Source organism: Sphaerodactylus townsendi, linkage group LG07 (genome assembly GCF_021028975.2).
Source record: "Sphaerodactylus townsendi isolate TG3544 linkage group LG07, MPM_Stown_v2.3, whole genome shotgun sequence".
Lineage (NCBI taxonomy): Eukaryota > Metazoa > Chordata > Lepidosauria > Squamata > Sphaerodactylidae > Sphaerodactylus > Sphaerodactylus townsendi.
Genome location: NC_059431.1, coordinates 112728176 through 112748813, shown reverse-complemented (window position 1 = coordinate 112748813; position 20638 = coordinate 112728176). Strand labels below are relative to the sequence as shown.

Here is a 20638-nt window from a genome sequence, read left to right as displayed (position 1 = left end):
CTCTATTAGGGTATTTGGGATTCTTTGTTACTATTGTGCTAAATTCTGGCTAATGCTTACCACTTCTATCAGTTGGCACAAACTCTAACTGAACTAATGACTGTATCTGTTAGGCTGTCATCAAGATTCTAGCAGTTCCTTTTGGTCACTCTTAAAGAGAGTCAGGCTGTTTCCGCACGGGTGCAATACAGCGACCCAGGGATGCTAAAAATGGTGTCCCTGGGGAGGGGTTTGCACGGCTGCCGCTGTTTCTGAACCTCGGTTCCTGGGCGAAATATTTCAGAAACAGCGACTTTCAACCCAGCAGTGGCTGGAAGGCGCCATTCCCCCCTTTCCCGAATGCCTTACCATCCCTCCAACCTTCCGACACGTTGCCCAGGCCAGGGGACACACACACCCTGCCCTATGACTCCAGAGCTGTCGCACAGGGCAGGGGGGCGTGTTCCCTGGCCTGGGTGACACGCCAGAAGGTCAGAGGGACGGTGAGGCATTCGGGTGACGGCGCAGCCTCCCGCAGGCTGTGCTGTCTTCCCCGCCACTACCGGGACCGTTCGTGTGAACGGTTCCGGGGGGTTGTGTGTCGGCAGCATATACGCCAACGCACCCCCTGAGCGTGGCTGTGTAGAAACAGCCTCAGATATCTGTCAAATAATAATTAATTATGGCTTTTTTTCTTTTTTCTCAGCTGTTCCCGGTTGTTGTGTTCAGGTTGCAGCAAAATAATGTAACATTTTGGGACAAAGATGCAAGCCAGAAGACCAGCTTTGGAGGCTATGATAGAGATCTCCACAGCTACCATGGCTTTCCCCTTGGCACTCAGGTAGGTTGGAACAAAGGACAACCTGTTGGGCTTTGCAAGTGTCTGTCACAAATCAGACATGAAGGAGTTAACTATGTGCATGCTAATTAGATACTGAGGTCAGAGTTTTATGGCCAGTTCATTGATTAAGCTATTGGTCAGCTAACCCTGGCATTGCCTATGTGAGACTAGTCACATAGATAGAAGTTATAAAGTAAAGTATGTTTCTTTGTCTCTCAACACACGAGGCCACATTGTTGAGATCACCACACAAGGTGAATCTTTGCCTTGCTAGGTAGGCACCATGTGGGACCACATAGTGCTGAGCTTTGTAACCAAGTTAGTATTAGGTTAGAAAGCTGTTCTTTATTTTCTTCCTTGTAAACCCTTCCTAATAGAAGGTAAACTCATTTATATAAAAACAGCAACTGTCTAATGGTCTCTTATTCTGCTAGTCTGCTAAATATTACTGTATATACTCATGTATAAGTCGACCCGCATATAAGTTGAGGCACCTAATTTTACCACAAAAAAACTGGAAAAACTTATTGACTCATGTATAAGTCGAGTGTGGGAAATGCAGCAGCTACTGGTAAATTTCAAAAATAAAAATAGATACCAATAAAATTACATTAATTGAGGCATCAGTAGGTTAAATGTTTTTGAATATTTATTTCAAAGAAAAACAGTAAACTAGCTGTGTAAATGGAAAAGAAACATACTTTACTTTATAACTTCTATCTATGTGACTAGTCTCACATAGGCAATGCCAGGGTTAGCTGACCAACAAAAACAATATGGTCTCAACAATAACTTTAAAAGTACAAAAACCTTAGCTCAACCAGCAACCAAGCTAGAATACAAGAGTTAAAATCCTTCAAAACTGGATTTTTGGTCAGGGGAGGAATGTTTATGTTAGCAGTACCAACATTTCAGAGTATCTTTAGGAGACCCTCCTGATGATACCAGCCAGGTTTGGTGAAGTTTGGTTCAGGGGGTTCAAAGTTATGGACCCTCAAAAGGGTAGTCCCATCTACTATTAGCTTCCATTGGAAACAATGGGGGATGGGGGCATCCCCTTTGGGGGTCCATAATTTTGGACCCCCTAAACCAAACATCACAAAACCTGGCTGGTATCAGAAAGAGATTACCTTGATGGTATCACCCTGGTTTGGTGAAGTTTGGTTCAAGGGGTCCAAAGTTATGGACCCTCAAAATTTAACCCAAACTACTATTAGCTCCCATTGGAAACAATGGGGATGGGGGCACCCCCTTTGGGGGTCCATAACTTTGTACCCCCTGAACCAAACTTTACCAAACTTGGGTGGTATCATCAGGAGAGCCTCTTAAAAAATCACAGAAATTTTGGTTTCATTAGCCTAAAAACTGCGCTCCTTAGTGGCCGACAAAATGAAAACCCTAAACTATTTTTAAAATACACCTGACTCACATATAAGTCGAGGGGGGCTTTTTCAGCACAAAAAATGTGCTGAAAAATTCAACTTATATGCAAGAATATACGGTAAATTAAATAACCCAACATGACCAAACACTGCAAAAGACCAGTAGACTGAAAGTGATACATTTGGCTTTGTTGAAACTGTCAAGTAACTTTCTGGCCAAGAAGGCCACCTCAAAAGTTATCATAGTCAAGAAGCCCATGTAGCACAGGACAAAGTAAAACATGGTGACAGACCCCCCCCCCCCGACATTGCATTCCAATACAACTACTTCAGTCTCTGAGTGCATATGAACATCTGGAAATGGGGGAGAAGTTTCCAGCCACACAAAGCAAAAGACTGCAGGAGATCAAAATTGAATTGCATACTCTTTTCCCCACCCTCTTCCTCAGGCTGCTTCCTGGACAGGTACTCAGGAAAGCCAGAACCACCATGGCAGTTTTGGCCAAACACAGGAAATGGCAACCAATAAGACCTTGCCAAAAAAAGGTTTGTTGGAGGAGACGTGACACCAGTTGTGGTTGACTAATGAATAGCAAAGCACAGAAGAAGCACAGGAAGAGGCAGATCAGGAGAGCATAGGTGAGGTCCCTGCTGTTGGCTTTGACATCGGGGTTCTGCAGTGCTTCATGAAGGAAAAGCCAAGGACAAAAGTCACTAAAGCAATCCTCCATGGCTCTTCATAAGACAAATAAGTGACATCTTTGGGAATGCATTGATTTTGTCTTGTGCTTGGATAGTGTTCTTCTCTGCAAGTGATACACTCATCAGCATATCATGTCATGTACCTATCCATCAGCCCACAAATGCACCCACCCACCCATCCACCCCCCTCTCTGTCTAACTATACATCTATCCATCTGTCTAGATAGACAGAAACATAGATAGATACAAAGATACTATCCATCTACCTATCATCCACTAACTATTCATCAACCCACCAACCAACCAACCAACACACCCACCCATCCATCCACATTGTCATAGGGAAGTTACCTGGGTGATTGAGATGCATCCATTATCTCATGGGGCAGGAAGCCAGGTAGCTCTCTCACTATCTGTCACCAACCTTGGAGCGCCTCTGCTCCAAAAACGGTTTTTCATGAATTCTTGGGAAATGGGGAAGGGGGTTTTCAGCTGCGAATAAAGGGAACTGTGAATGCCAGTTTTGTCAAAATTGGCTTTGCCAGGTGTGTTGCTTCAATACCTCATCAATAAATGCTGCTGATCAATACTTCAGAGTCTGTTTATTTGCTTAAGGTTCCAAGACCTAACACACATATACCTTTGTCTGTCTGTCTGTCTGTCTGCCTGCCTGCCTGCCTGCCTGCCTGCCTGCCTGCCTGCCTGCCTGCCTGCCTGCCTGCCTGCCTGCCTGCCTGCCTGCCTGCCTGCCTGCCTGCCTGCCTGCCTGCCTGCCTGCCTGCCTGCCTGCCTGCCTGCCTGCCTGCCTGCCTGCCTGCCTGTCATCTGTCAACCCACCGACCCACACATCCATCCTTCCATCCACATATACATCCATCAACCAACCAACCAACCAACCAACCAACCAACCAACCAACCAACCAACCAACCAACCAACCAACCAACCAACCAACCTACCTACCTACCTACCTACCTACCTACCTACCTACCTACCTACCTACCTACCTACCTACCTACCTACCTACCTACCTACCTACCTACCCACCCATCTGTTTATCTTTGATAGATTGATAGATAGATAAATCCATCCCCCACCCATCCCCTATCCACCCATCCACCCATCCACCCATCCACATATCTATCTATCTATCTATCTATCTATCTATCTATCTATCTATCTATCTATCTATCTATCTATCTATCTATCTATCTATCTATCTATCTATCTATCTATCTATCTATCTATCTATCTATCTATCTATCTATCTATCTATCTTTCTTTCTTTCTTTCTTTCTTTCTTTCTTTCTTTCTTTCTTTCTTTCTTTCTTTCTTTCTTTCAGGGAAATGGAAAGGCTGTTGTTCAGTGAGGCTTGTGACTGGCTCAGGTATATCTGAATACACACTCTAATGTAGTGCAAATAGCATCAGGACTCTCCAAATGAACTCTGTGAATGATGTAGGAACATGTTCAAACTCCCCCAAAGAACTGATCCCAGGTGCTTTTGAGGGAACTAAACTAGTTTTATGCAGAAATATAGAGACTGGACCTAATGGTCCTTACTGAAACAACTCCATCTGTCATCTTAACAACCATAAACATAACCAACAGAGTCTTCCAAGATGCCAGCAGGGGGCAGATAGCCTGTCCTTCAAACACACAGTTTACCTCCCCTGTGTCCTCCCCTGCAACTTCCTTGTCCCAGAGCGGGATCCTCCGCAGGGCAAGTCAAGATGGGTGGCATGGTGGTCAAGATTTGTGGTATACCCCCTCCCCAGGATTTCACAAGTTGCTCCAAATCCATTGCCGAATGCATCCTCCATGACCTCTCTGGTGTCAAAACCTTTTAAAGTTTGGTCTCCTGTATTTAGTGCCTCGATTTTTAAAAGCATTCTTATCTTTATCTCTCACAATATCAGTTATGAGAGAACGCTTTCTCTGAATCCAATTTGTTTTGTGCTTAAACTCAGTGGAAAATGAGAAAACATTTTTAAAAGCTAAAATGTCACTTGTTCTAAACACATTATAAATAACTAGCAGTAACAAATGAACAAATGCAGTGGACTCTAGAAAACTGTTGTCAGGACTGCAACTCCCAACATGCACCGGTTCCCGCCTTTTTCCAAAAAGTGCGGGAAAGCAAACTGAAAAGCTACATCTCACTGGAGCTTCAGAACCAATGGGAGACCAGGAGCTGGGAGGAAGGGAAAAGCTGATTGGTTGCTGTCTGTTTTTGTAAATAGTTTAAATACTGGAACTGAGGACCAGAATCCTCAGTTCCAGCACCCTGTACCTAGGGCGACATATATCAATAAAGTTCTTCTTTTTTAAGCTGCTTTGTTTGAGTGTGTTCAGCCTTACAACTGTTGGTGGATTAATGGCTCTCAACCCCTCCTGACTTTCCTCTCCCCTTGGCCTTGTGTCACCAGTTCCCTCGTCCTCTTTCTTGGACACCGGCTCCTCTTCTTGGATGCTTGTGTTGCCACTCAAAAATCAATGGCACAGTTGTGGCCACCAGCAGTTGTGAGCCTCTCACAGGGGCCAGTGCTTGCTCCTCCTCAAGCAGCTGCAGATGGCACAGTGACTATTGTTATTCAGCTGTGGTTGAGAAGAGAGAGCATGAGAGACAGTAACTAACTGCCACATTTCACTATTTTGTTTGTGTTGGTTTTTACCCATTCTATGTAAGTTCCACCCCAAAGCCACGTCTGTGTGACAATTGGCTAGAAATAAGTAATGTGTGGTGATTAGCTGGAAGCGAGTTGTTGCCACCACGGCTCTCCTTTTATATATCATGGATTGGTAGATGATTTTACCCATTCTATGTAAGCCCTGCCCCAAAGTCATGTGTGAGTGGCAACTGGCTAGACATTAGTAATGTGTGGTGATTGGCTGGAAGTGAGTCATTACCACCACAGTTCTCCATTTATATATTATGGATTAGTAGATGATATTACAAAAAAAACTACATTCCTGTCAGAAGCACTCTTGCTTCATTCAGTACGAAATATTAATTCAGACATCATTGTTCCTCTTTGTTTCTTGCTACAATAAGATTTATGACAAGACAGTTTCCTCTTCCATAAGTACTTCTCACATCTTCTGGGAGCGTGTTCTTCCTCTTAAGTATTTCTTGAGTGCTATTTGGACATCCTTGTTCCTCAGACTGTAAACAACAGGATTCAGCAATGGGGTCACCAGTATGTATGTGATCGAGATAAACATGTCCTCGTTCAAAGTGTATCTGGATTGCGGCCTCAGGTAAATAACAGAAGCACATCCAAAATGCACAACCACCACAATAAGATGGGAGGCGCAAGTTGAAAAGGCCTTGCGCTTCCCCTCTGCGGTGGGGATTTTCAGGATTGTGTTTAAGATTAAAAGATACGACAGAAGAATCAGAAAGAAAGAGAAGACTATGATCAAAACACAAAAAAGAAAAATGACAATTTCCCCTATATAATTTCGGCCACAGGCCAGTTGACGTAAAGGTGCTAAGTCACAAAAGAAGTGATGGATTTTGTTTGGCCCACAGAATGGCAAGGTAAATATAAAATAGGTTTCCACTATAGATGCAACAAACCCACTCGTCACTGAAAGAACAACCAGTTTAGTGCAGAATCTCTGATTCATCAGAACTGGATAATGCAAAGGTTTACATATGCACACATATCGATCATACCCCATCACCGTGAGAATCAGACAGTTTATAGTTGCAAGGCTCAGAAACATAAAAATCTGAGTAGCACAGCCAAAAAAAGAAATAGATGGCTTTTCTTTCAAAAGATTTGCAAGCATGTTGGGGACAATGGTAAATGTGTAGCAGACTTCTGAACTGGAGAGGACGGAAAGAAAGAAGTACATGGGGATATGGAGAGTGGATTCGAGCCTTATCGTCGTGACTATAATGATATTTCCAGCCAAAATCGCCAAGTACATGATGGAGAACACCACAAACAGTGGGACCTGCAAGTCTGGGAAGCCGGAGAATCCGATCAGGATGAATTCTGTCACCATGCTTTGATTTCCTTGGTCCGTCAACATTGAATCTAGAAGGAGACCATGATACACTTACAAAGTGCCAATTAGTATTTCGGAGAGACTGCAGTCACAAACCATATACCAGGCATTCTGTGCACAAATCCTAACAATAAAAATGTGTCAAATATACATCCCACCACAACCAGTTGAATCTGGCCATGAAAGCCTTCGACAATACAATCATATTACACACCAGCAGCCGAGTATTCTAATGAAAAACACCATCGTCATTGCCTGTGGGTTTTGCCTCCGTTGAACGACTGAGCACTGGAAACTAATATTAAATTATTTATATATGCTCTACATATTTATGTACAAAGGGAAAAAATGGAGGCAAACAGGCATTTCAGCAAGACAGATAATTGTCCCGAGGGCCTCTGGAACAGCCTCACCGAATTGTAGCCCCAATTCCAGCAAACTCCTGAAATGAAACACTCATCTCACAAACAACATCTCTGATTTCTTCTCTTAGTCTTTGTTTCTTCCAAGCTGTGAGCGGTTCTTTCTGCACACACCGAACTGTTCCTGCTGCTTCAACTCAACAAGGCGGCTACATTCTTCAAAGTATCCATAGCTGTATAATTCAGATACACGTTACCTAGGAAATCTCTCCCCCCCCCCCCCCCCCCCGAGGAGACATTAGGGGAACATTCTGGACTGTGCATCAGAGATCTGCCTAACAAAGCAGCAGTTGCCCAAAGCACTTTGAATCAGCCTTCAAATCGGTCCACTGATCTATTGACTATTGTCTTTTCCAAAGTGACCTCCTGTCATGTGAGGAGGTCTTTCTGAGGCCTGCTGTTTGAGATCCTTCTCAACTGATGGTTCCAGAAATAGGACCAGAAACCTTCTACAGGGAAATCTGTTTTTCAGCCACTGATATTCGAACAATTTTAGTGCGCAGAAGCCTTTCTGCTTCAGGGCTATGTATTGAAACTGACTCCACATTCATGCATCGAGAAGGAATACCTAAAGCAGAGTACTTACACTGAGGTAAACTGTAGGATTCCATTCTGAAGGACAGCAATTTTGCTATAGCATCTTTTAAATATATCTTTATGGCTTGTACACAGCAAGAAGCACTGTAAACAAATTTCTAAACCCTAGAGGATATTGTCTCTCCAGTATTTCGTTGTTGATGAGAGTTGGTAAAATTTGAATAATGAGGTCCTTGTAGAATCAGGGAAATATCTGAGAAATCTTGCTTCTGGGATCACATTAACTGATTTGGGTTGGGCAGACCTCTCTGGGTTGAGTAGGCCCCTGTGATGTGCTTCCCTCTCCACTGCCATGCAGGCAGGCAGGCAGCAAACCTCAAGATCAATATGGCAGCCTGGTGATCTAACCTGGTTTGACTATCTCAGTTAAGAAGAAGAAGAAGAAGAGTTTGGATTTATATCCCCCCTTTCTCTCCTGCAGGAGACTCAAAGGGGCTTACAATCTCCTTGCCCTTCCCCCCTCACAACAAACACCCTGTGAGGTGGTGGGACTGAGAGAGCTCAGAAGAGCTGTGACTAGCCCAAGGTCACCCAACCGGCATGTGTGGGAGTGTACAGGCTAATCTGAATTCCCCAGATAAGCCTCCACAGCTCAGGTGGCAGAGCTGGGAATCAAACCCGGTTCCTCCAGATTAGATACATGAGCTCTTAACCTCCTACGCCACTGCTGCTCCTTTTCCCTCTTCTTTTTCCCTCTTTTTCTCTACTGCTGCTGCTGCTGCTGTGGGAGAGAGACGAGATAAGCACGAGATAAGCTTCTGGTTGGTCGTTGCTTACCCTGAGCCCTGATGGTCATTGTCCAAGGTCTTCTTGAGCACTTCTACACCTGGGTAGTCCTTGCCTGCTCTACAGGCCCACGTTTCTACCTTTTCAATCGCTTCACTTCCCTAAACAATCTCTGCACTTCTGTTCTTTGTTTAAAATGGTTGCTGTCATTACATTATGCTACTTCTGTCTTTAAGAAACATTTTCAGTGTTGTAGTATAATCCGCTCAAGCTCATGAGTAAACACTGACAGAAGTGGATTCCTCATTGAGACAGTCATCCAAGGCACAGAGACAGCTACATAAGAAGTCTGAACTCAACTTTTTTTTAATAGTGTGCCTTTTGTAATTCCAGGTGATAGCAGTTGAGTGGGTGGGAACGATGCTGCTGAAAAGAAAGCTATAGCAAAGAACAACACCCTAGCTATTGCTTGCTTTTTCTCTACCAGAGCCCTACGATAAGACCCTGCTGCACCTAACTTATTTAATGCCAAAATGCGTTTGATTAGCTAGTATGCTAATTGGATTGGCACAGTCAATCATTCTCTGGAAAGTATTCAGTCCTTTTTTCTTTCTAAAATTCCCGATCTGTGTATCTTAGGCAGGTCTGCCTAGAAACTGGCCAGCATTGGCTTGTGTTTACATTGTGGCTCATCACGTTTAAATTCTGGGTACACCTTCTTTCCAGCTTTGGCCCCTTCCGCACACGCAAAATAATGCATTTTCAAACCACTTTCACAACTGTTTGCAAGTGGATTTTGCCATTCCGCACAGCTTCAAAGAGCATTGAAAGCAGTTTGAAAGTGCATTATTCTGCATGTGCGGAATGAGCCTTTGTTTGTTCCAGCCTCACCTACCAATTGCTCACTGAGTCCCAACCCTCAGATTGGCTAGCATGCATTAAGCAAAAAAAAAAAATCTATACATTTATTGCTTGATTCACTGGCCATGCAATCAGCAAAGGAAGCTTTTCAAACTATAAACTGCAAACTTGTTGGCCAGTTATACACAAGGCATCTGCTACTTGATGAGGGCAAATATTTGTTGCAGCAAGATTTCTTGTACCGACGTTTTCTCTCCAGCCCCACTTTCACTCTTTGGTCTCTCCATGGCAAGCAAGCAAGAATTTAATTTTGCTTCACTTCCAGAGCAGGGAGATTTTCCAGTGAACACATCTTTGCCCCAAACCTTTTCTTTCTGCCCAAGGCCAGCCTGCCTAGTTCCACCCTTTCCACTCCTCCCATTGCTGCCCATGCCTTCCCCTCCCTGCTGTTCCATGTTTCCAGATCCTTCCAACTTCTCTAATGCTCATTTCAATATGTTGATTTAGCAAAATTGGTCTTACAAGGAATAGCACAATCAGGGTCTGTGTCTGGCTCCAACCAATCTCCCCTGCTCATCTTCTGTCCTCCCTGATGATTAGGAATGCTTTTTAAAAAAATTTCAGACAAGCCTTTTTTTTAAAAAAAAACAAGTCTATCTCCCACAGCAGCAGCAGCAGCAACAGGGAAAAAGAGGAGGGGAAAGGAGAGGGAGAGGTGGACTGGAGAAGCCCAGTCAGGATGAATTCCATCACCTTATTTTTATTTTCTCATGTAATGGATGTAGAATCTGGAATGAAACCATTACAGTCTTGCTGATAGTGCCAGTCAACCAAAACTTTAAATTCCTGATACTTAGCCTGGCTGTTCTAAGGATTTCCAAATTGGCACTTTCCCATTTTGCAGGGAAATGGAAAAGCTCTTGTTCAGTGACTGTGGCTTGTGACTGGCTCAGGTATATCTGAATACACACATCCAATGATGTTCTTGAACTTACAAAAGGCTTTTGAGTCTAGGCTTGGAGATTCGGGTGAAACAAATACTGGATTTGGCCCAAATCTGGGTGGATTCAGGCATGTTTGGGCAAAAATTGGCCGAATATGTCCTGCGTGAATATGAGTGAATCCAAATGCAAGGTATTTGGGCTGGGGGGGGGGGTTCAGGTTTGGGCCTGCAAGATGTCTCCAGGAGGCCCTTCTGGTAATAGCATCCAGGCTTGGTGAACTTTGCTTCTGGGGTTCAATTTTATGGGCCCCAAAAGCCTTATTTTGTTTCCCCACTCCTTCATGTGAAGCCTGCTGGCTGAGTTATCTCTGAACTCTCTCAATGCGCCCCTTCCCATTGCCCCAGAAGCAAAGTTTGGTGTCCCTACTCATCAAGGAGTCCCTACTCATCAAGGTGTCCCTACTCATCAAGGAGGCCACACTCTGGACCTAGTCTTTGCGGCAGGTGTGCATGTGGTCTTATCCTCTGTAGAAAGAGTGCCGTGGTCTGACCACTATGTCCTGAAGGCTCGGATTGATGCTCCTATGCCCCCCCCCCGTCTAGGTGACGGGCATATTTTAGCCCGCCCGCAGAGACGAATGGAACCAGAACGGTTCCAAAATGCTCTACGGGAACTCCCGCCCACTGGCGCTACTCTAGATGAGCTGGTAGAGAGCTGGGACACCAGGCTCTCTGAAGCCATCGACGGTATCGCTCCAAAGCGTCCTCTCCGTACCCGCATCAACCCGGCTCCTTGGTACACCGAGGAGCTGAGGAAGATGAAAAGGGAACTGAGACGGCTAGAGCGAGGGTGGTGGCGGGTACTTGATGAGGGGTCAAGACACTCATATCGATTGTTTATGAAGTCCTATGAGAGTGCTGTGAAGGAGACGAAGCAGGCATATTTTGCTTCCGCTATTGAATCTGCTAGTTCGCGCCCAGCACAATTGTTTCGTGTAATTTGGACGTTGACGACCTCTTCGATAGGTCCAAAAGAGACTGATTTGGCATTAGGGTGTGAGGCTTTTGCGAACTACTTCACACACAAAGTCCTGACCCTCCGCCAATCCCTCCCTGCCACTATTGATATGGTATGTGAACTAGAGGCCCCTGGGCCGTCTTTGGGTCCTTTCTTGGACCACTTCAGCTTACTTGACCCAACGAATGTTGACAGGATCCTGGATGCTGTACGATCTTCCCCCTGTCCCTTTGACCCGTGCCCTTCCTGGTTGGTGAAAGCTGGCAGGGAGGAGCTGAGCCACCTGTTGGATATAGTCAACTGCTCCCTTGAGCAAGGAGTTTTCCCTGGTCGGCTTAAAGAGGCAGTGGTCCGCCCGCTCCTAAAAAGACCGCACTTAGATCCTGGAGATCCGGCCAATTACCGCCCAGTTTCTAATTTACCATTCTTGGGCAAGGTAATTGAGAGAGCGGTGGCGGCTCAGCTCCAGCGATTCCTGGATGACACAAACATACTGGATCCCTTCCAGTCTGGCTTCCGCGCTGGTCATGGGACCGAGACGGTGCTGGTCACTGTTGTGGACGACCTCCGACCACACTTGGACAGAGGCAGTTTGGCGCTGTTGGTGTTGTTAGATCTCACCGCAGTGTTCGATATGGTAGACCACGACCTTTTGGTCCACCGCCTCGCTGGTATCGGGGTCCGAGATTCAGCCTTAAATTGGCTGATCTCGTTCCTCCGAGATCGGGGACAGCAGGTGGCATCGGGGGGTGAGATCTCCAAGCGTCGCCCCATTATGTGTGGGGTGCCGCAAGGAGCGATACTCTCCCCGATGCTTTTTAATATCTACATGCACCCCCTGGCGAGTCTAGTTCGGAGTTTTGGGCTGCAGTGTCACCAATACGCTGATGACACCCAGCTCTTGTTCACAATGGAGGGCAGCCCAACCTCGGCCTCTGATGCTCTCCAGCGTTGTCTTGATGCTGTGGCTGGTTGGTTGAGTGCAAGTTGGCTGAAGTTGAATCCCACTAAGACGGAGGTCCTGTGGCTGGGCCGGGGGGAGTGTCCGGTGGCTTTTGGCCTGCCTACCCTTCTTGGCGAGACATTAAAACTAACTTCGTCCGCCAAGAGCCTGGGGGTGACTCTGGATCCATCTCTATCATTGGTGGTCCAGGTCACCCAGACAGTCCAGGCAGTTTTTTACCATCTGCGGCAGGCACGGCAACTGGCCCTTTATCTCTCCCGTTCTGATCTGGCCACTGTGATCCATGCCACGGTCACCTCTAGATTAGACTACTGTAACTCGCTCTATGCGGGCTTACCTTTGGCCATGATCCGGAAACTGAAACTCGTACAGAATGCGGCAGCCAGACTCCTTTCCGGAGCAACAGCGAGGGACCGGATTACTCCGGTCCTATACCAACTGCACTGGCTGCCGATCGAGTACCGGGTCATGTTTAAAGTTTTGGTTTTGACCTTTAAAGCCATTCGCGGCCTTGGCCCTGCATATCTAAGGGACCGTCTCTCCTTATATCGCCCTTCTAGGCCCCTCCGTTCATCAGAGGCGGACCTACTGGTAATCCCTGGCCCCAAGGCGATCCGGCTGGCCTCTACAAGGGCCAGGGCTTTTACGGCTCTGGCCCCTACCTGGTGGAACAGGTTTCCAGGTGAGATCAGGGCCCTGCGGGATTTCCAAAGTTTCCGCAGGGCCTGTAAAACGGACCTGTTCCGTCAGGCGTTTGGCCAGCCGGGATGATATCAACCGCGATAAAAAGCAAACATCTGGCCTCCCGTGGGTTCATAAAAGGGGGAATAGAATAGCTGAAGCCATCTCTAGTTTAATATTTTATGTATTTTATGTATTTTAATTAACTTATATATATGATGTTTTAAATTTTTATTTTGTTGGAAACCGCCCTGAGCCTTCGGGGAGGGCGGTATACAAATACAATAAATAAATAAATAAATAAATAAATAAATAAATAAATAAATAAATAAATAAATAAATAAATAAATAAATAAATAAATAAATAAATAAATAAATAAATAAATAAAGTTCACCAAGACTGGATGCTATTATCAGGAGGGCTTCCTGAAACCACCTTGAAAGTCTGGTGCCTCTACCTTGAAAAATGTGCAGGCTGCTTACACACTCAGAAATTCTCCATTGACTACAATGGAGCCACTGCAGAGCACGGAATCTGCCAGGCTCTTCAGAATGTTCTATGGTGGGGAAAAATAACTTTTCCCACCATAGAATTCAATGGGGCTTGCTGTTATGCCCAGCTGGCTCTGTGGTAGAGGTTTCAATGGGGACACTCTGGTGGGGGTCTTGCTCTGGGTAGGGGCACTTATTTCCTGCAGGGCTACTGGTGTGAAAGCAACCAGCCAAATTTGCTAAAGTTTGCTTGGAAGGGGCAAATACTGTGGGCACCCACAGCATTTGTGCCTCCCAAGCAAACTTTAGCAAAGGGGTAGCCCCCATTTCCTGTTAGCTCCCATTGGAAACACTGGGGGATGGGGAACCTCCTTTGGGGGTCCATAACTTTGGTCCCCCTGAGCCAAACTTCACCAAACTCTGGTGGTATCATCAGGACAGTCTCCGGATGACACCCTGAAATTTTGGTGCTGCAACTTAAAAAAATCACACGCTGGAGGCTGAAACACGGAAAAACAAAACAAACCCAAAAAATCAGACAGACCTGATTTTTTGGGGTATATCCAAATTTTATTTGTCTTATTTGGGCAAACAGATAATTTTTTGCTCGAATAAATCCAAATTTTACTGAATTCCAAGCCTACTTTTGACAGTGTTTTTATTTTTTAACTTGTAAGTGTAACCTCAGCTTGTGGGTTCTGTGGGGCAGTACTTGGAATGAGTTGCAACAACAATTTTTAAACAACAAAATGGTTTACTTTTCTTTACAATTTACACTTTTAAAACATCAACATGTAACGTTACAATTCAAGGTCCTGTTCAGGTTGCATTTCAAGTCCTTCTATTTACAGTCTACTCATATTGCCAAGTCCAAATTCTTCTTTGCAAGTTGGCTGGCTCCTGAAGACTCCAAGGGCTTGATGAACAGGTTGCAACATGATGAAGGTCTCCAGGAGAACTCTCACCCATTACAACCACAAAAGAAACCCTGAAACAATAAACTCCAACATTTACAACATAGCAAAAACAACAACTACCTTCCCAGTAGTTCCCAACAATATTGCAATTACCTTAACAAGGTGTTAAGGGCTTATAGAGATCAAGGTCCGAGTCTGGAAGCCTTGTCTTCTCCAAAGAGCTCTTTCAGCCTTACTGCTGCTCTGAGTCTCCACCCCCTTACTGGGTCAACCCATTCTGGGCCAATCCATTCTGGGCATGGGGGTTACATAAGCTCAACAGTTTGTAATAGTTTTAGAGGTCTAAGCATTACCTCATTGGAGCATGTACTCAAAGCCTAATTTGCATAAGAGATGAGCAGATCACAGCAATAACATTGGAAGGTGGCAAAAATCCCCTATTTGATGCCTTAGCAATCCTAAACTGCCTGCTGATATCTTAGAAGCGCTGACTGTCCTGTCATTCCAGCACCCATAACAATCTTAGCAAGTAAGCCTCCAGGTAGAATTATACAGCTCACGGGATACCTTTGCCATTGAATGTTGTCTGGATTTGATTTCTGTGTTGATGACTCATGAGATCTAGGCCTGATTTCATATACAATCTCCCTTCTGCTCTTACTGACATTCTGGGATTACAAAGGCATGTGTGTGTGGTTCCAGTGCTCCTTTCCCCATGTCCAATGGTGTCATATGACCCAAGACTTAGGAGGTGTATCTTGGAAAACCATCAGGTGATAAGGGGAGAAACAAGGACTTCGCAGATAGTGATACTGTATGTGAAAGGACACACTCGCAAGCTCCTATTTGTTCCAGGAGGTTGGAGAAGTCCCTAAAGCTGTCCCAAATCTCCACTCAGCAATTCCATTGCTTTTCCTTCTTCCTGGAGGCAGATCACACCTCACGGAGTAGTAACCATTGCCATCAGCAAATCTGACAGTATCTTCAGCTACATGGATTTGCACATTTAGCTCTTTGCGTCTGCATTGCTGCTTCGAGGCTGTATCTAATTTCCAAATTTCTGGCTTCATTTGAACTTGCTAACGTGGGAATGGTCTATGGCTTTGAGCTAGCTCACTCAAGGGATGGCCACATAGATTGCTGCCCTTCCCATTTACTACCCTTTCGATAGCAACAACAAATAGCCATCATGTTTACAGTGATCAGACCTGGAGCATTCAAAATATAAGGAATTTTAATAAACAAGGATAGCGTGCTAAGCATAAAAGTGAGCAATGGTACAAAGAAAACTCAATCCTCTCACCTTACATTCAATACTGTAACAACTGTTGAAGGTGCATCATTTAGGAATTCTCCATTGCCTCAGTTCTGAGTTGCATCTCCTGCCCCTTGTCTTCATCACACAGACAAGATGGAGTCCCTAGGTAAAGATTTGGTCCTTTGTGGCTTGTGTTCATTCAAGCAGAACAGCAAGATGAAAGATGAAGAGCAAGCATGAGAGACAGTAACTAACTGCCACATTCCACTATATTGTTTGTGTTGGTTTTTACACATTCTCAGCATGGCCCACTCCAAAGCCACATGTGGTGTTTGGCTGGAAGTGAGTCATCACCTCTACAGTTCACCTTTTATATATTATGGATTGGTAGGTGGATATTACAAAAAAAACTACATTCCTGTCAGAAGCACTGATGCTTCATTCACTAAGAAATATTAATTCGGACATCATTGTTCCTCTTTGTTTCTTGCTACAACAAGATTTATTTTTAAAAAAACCTGTTTCATCTTCCATAAGCACCTCTCACATCTTCTGGGAGCGTGTTCTTCCTCCTAAGTATTTCTTGAGTGCTATTTGGACATCCTTGTTCCTCAGACTGTAAACAACAGGATTCAGCAATGGGGTCACTAGTGTGTATGTGACCGAGATGAACATGTCCTCGTTCAAAGTGTATCTGGATTGTGGCCTCAGATAAATAACAGAAGCACATCCAAAATGGACAACCACCACAATAAGATGGGAGGCGCAAGTTGAAAAGGCCTTGCGCTTCCCCTCTGCGGTGGGGATTTTCAGGATTGTGTTTAAGATTAAAAGATATGACAGAAGAATCAGAAAGAAAGAGAAGACTATGACCAAAACACAAAAAAGAAAAATGACAATTTCCCCCAAATAATTTCGGCCACAGGCCAGTTGAAGTAAAGGCGCTAAGTCACAAAAGAAGTGATGGATTTTGTTTGGCCCACAGAATGGCAGGGTAAATATAAAATAGGTTTCCAGTGTAGAAATAAAAAAACCACTTGTCACTGAAAGAACAACCAGTTTAGTGCAGAATCTCTGATTCATCAGAACTGGATAATGCAAAGGTTTACAGATGCACACATATCGATCATACCCCATCACCGTGAGAAGGAGACAGTTTACAGTTGCAAGGCCCAGAAATGTACAAATCTGAGTAGCACAGCCAACAAATGAAATAGATGGCTTTTCTTTTAAAAGATTTGCAAGCATATTGGGGACAATGGTAAGAAGTAATGTGCTATGAGACTACTGTGAACTGGAGAGGACCCGGAAAGAAAAGAAGTACATAATGGGGATATGGAGGGTGGATTCGAGCCTTATCGTCATGACTATAATGACATTTCCAGCCAAAATCGCCAAGTACATGATGGAGAACACCACAAACAGTGGGACCTGCAAGTCTGGGAAGCCGGAGAATCCGATCAGGATGAATTCTGTCACCATGCTTTGATTTCCTTGGTCCGTCAACATTGAATCTAGGAAGAGACCGGGACACTCTTACAAATTTGTGATAGTGCAAATTAACTGCAGTCACAAACCATATGCCAGCTATTCTGTGTGTAAACCCTAGCAATAAAAGTGTATCAAATATACTTCCATAACAGTTCGTGACAATGTATGTTGTGAGTTCAACTTCTCAGAAAAGTATTTCTGTGACAGTCATCAGAGTTGATGGTGCAATCATTAAAAGCCCATCTTAATTGTTGACAAATTAAGAAGCCTTTTGCTTGTATTCTGATCCTTATTCTACAGTAAAAGAACAACAGGTAGCTGAGTCTTCCCCAATCCCCTGAAAATAAGGTATATTAATGACTCTTCTTAAAACATAGAATAAATCCAAATGAGAGGGGGGCAGGAAAATTACCTCATAAATCTTGAGAAGAAAATAAACCATTCTGGCCACCGTTAGTTCCTGTGCTCTAACACATGGCTAGGCATAAGCAATGAAGAAAAAAGTATAATTATTAAAAAAAAACCCTCCCAAGCCCCTTAAAATTAATCGTAAATTTATATAATTATAATGACTTATAATAAGAAATCTGTTTTTCAGCCATTGATATTCGAACAATGTTAGTGTGCATAAGCCTTTCTGCTTCAGGGCTATATATTGAAACTGACTCCACATTCATGCATCGAGAAGGAATACCTGAAGCAGAGTACTTACACTGAGGTAAACTGTAGGATTCCATTCTGAAGGACAGCAATTTTGCTATAGCGTCTTTTAAATAGATCTTAAAATTAATCGTAAATGTATATAATTATAACGACTTATAATAAGAGAGCCCTAAAAATACCCAACACCTCTCTCCAGCCTCTAATGAGATAAATAACAGCAGAATCTGAGGAAGTGGATATAAGTCGTACTAACTGGATGCAGCGACTTCGTGAAAAAAAGTTTCGAAGAGATCCTTCCATTTTGCTTTACACAAGGGGAATTGTGACTCTGTTAAAGAAAGTGACTGTTTATTTTATTACACACTAAATAAAGATCATTGTAACCATCCTAAGGCATATAAAAATCCAAGCTTTTACATTCGTGATACTAAACAAACAAACAAACAAACATCCCAACATGTTCAAGTCACGTCGTTCATTATAAGCTGATAGGTGTCTCCTGGCCAATGGAAGGGAATGGGGTGGGCAGGGTTGCCGGATTGAGGTTGAGAAATTCCTGGAGATTTGGGGGGAAAGCCGGGGACACGGACCTGAGTGAGGTGCAATGTCATACAGTGTACCCTCCAAAGCATCCATTTTCTGAAGGGGAACTGATCTCTGTATTCTGATGATGAGCTGTGATTCTTGGGGATCCCCAGGACCCACCTGGAGGCTGGCATCCCTAATTACAGTCCGCTTGTGAGCAGCTACAACCCGGATATTTGAAAAGACTTGCTAATAGAGCAATTGTAAAACAAACGGTTTGGGGAAAATAACACGGGGCAGACTCATAGTAGGGGCAGAGATCGTTGCCCCGAGGGCCACTGGGACAGCCTCACCGAATTGTAGCCCCAATTCCAGTTAACTCCTGAAATAAAACATTCTTCTCACAAACAAGATCTCTGATTTCTTCTCTCAGTCTTTGTTTCTTCCAAGCTGTGAGCGGTTGTTTCTGCACAGACCGAACTGTTCCTGCTGCTTCAACTCAACAAGGAAGTCACATTCTTCAAAGTCTCATAGTTATATAATTCAGATACACAGATACTTTACCTAGGAAACCTTCCCCCCCTGAGGAGACATTAGGGGAACATTCTGGACTGTGCACCAGAGATCTGCCTAACAAAGCAGCAGTTGCCCAAAGCACTCTGAATCAGCCTTCAAATCGGTCCACTGATCTATTGACTATTGTCTATCCCAAAGTGTGGCAGCATTTCTCCCGTCATTTGCGGAGGTCTTTCTGAGGCGCGCTGCTTGAGATCCTTCTTAACTCCAGAAATAGGACCAGAAACCTTCTAAATGGAAATATGTTTTTCAGCCACTGAGGCTCAAACAATTTTCAGTGTGCAGAAGCCTTTCTGCTTGAGGGCTATATATATCAAAACTGACACTACATCCATGCACCAAGAAGGAATACCTAAAGCACAGTACTTACATTGAAGTAAACCATAGGATTCCATTCCAAATGGAAGCAATTTGCTCCAATATCTTTTAAATATATATTTATGGCTTGTATATGGCAAGAAGCATTATCAACCAATTTATAAACCCCAGAGGATATTGTCTCTCCAGTATTTCGTAGTTGATGAGAGTTGGCAAAACATGAGTAACAAGTTCCTTGAGGAATCAGATAAAAACTCCCCCCGCCAGATAGCTCATCAAAAAAAAGAGGAAAATTAAATGTTGCCTGAATTGGCAGGATGAGCTGAGGACAACTATGTACTTCTGGGGCTGAAAATGCACCCAGGATTGGAGCCTGTGGAGCAACCATCCTGGGGCAACCTTCAGCAAATGGAGGCAGGAAGGATCCCTGCAACAGCAGACAAAGCATCAGGCACAAGCGGAGGGTGAAACTGACCAGACAGCTAAACAGTCAGGAAAAGTAGGCTGTCTCCTGAGTTCCTGTGCAGCCAGGCACGAGACATCATTCAGTAGCTTAAGGGGAGGGGGGAGTGCACTTCGAAGCGTTTTTGAAAAAATATGTCTTGAGCTGAAATAAGGCATCCTGAGAATGTATTGGGGGAAAGCTATGCAGAGTTCCTCCCCAAGACACCTATTTTTAACATTCTCAGGACGTCTTCGTTGTGCTGTGAAGAATGTACCATTGTTCTACAGAAAGAAAATATGAAAAGATATACCCAACATGAAATTGCTGGATTAGAACTCATCAAGAGATTTGGTGGTTCTGGTTTAAACGTAGACTTGGAATTCCTCCCTCCATATAATGTCTGACCATCTCAAGAGGAAACTTCTGATGAATTATTTGCAGCAGAGAAATTCTCTGATGTCCACTATGAACTATTTACGCTAGAGCAATTCTCTGATGTCCACTACCTTAATTTGGCCCATCAAAGATTAGACAGTATATGCACACGTATTGGGTGTTTTATAGCTGAGATTTGAAAAAAAACAAATTTCTTTTTTTTCGGCACTTCACGGTTACAATTTTAGTTATTACAGCATTGACAATCCAATTTGTTCTATTTTTGTTCAGTATATATTGAAGATATGGATTATATATCTCAAAAATGAACAGATTCTTATCGGGTGGATATGAAAAAATCTGGATGTACAATTATTGGGATTCAGTTAGACTTTGGAAGGCCCAATTACTGCAACAAAATATACATAAAGTAACATTCATTG

The 20638-nt window shown here is 44.0% G+C and overlaps 2 protein-coding genes and 1 pseudogene across 2 annotated transcripts in view; all 3 read right to left on the bottom strand.

The window, feature by feature from the left end:
* Positions 1-20638, bottom strand: part of LOC125437067 (vomeronasal type-2 receptor 26-like) — a 464990-nt gene that overhangs the window by 305997 nt on the left and 138355 nt on the right. The gene's annotated exons all lie outside the window — the stretch shown is intronic.
* LOC125436350 (olfactory receptor 10R2-like) lies at positions 5997-6947 on the bottom strand. The gene has a single exon (XM_048503272.1). It carries the CDS (start codon positions 6945-6947, stop codon positions 5997-5999), a length of 951 nt encoding a protein of 316 aa, XP_048359229.1.
* LOC125436349 lies at positions 16346-19494 on the bottom strand (annotated as a pseudogene).

Excerpts from the sequence above, each read along its gene's own strand:
- LOC125436350 (XM_048503272.1), bottom strand. The coding sequence starts at position 6,947 with ATGTTGACGGACCAAGGAAATCAAAGCATGGTGACAGAATTCATCCTG.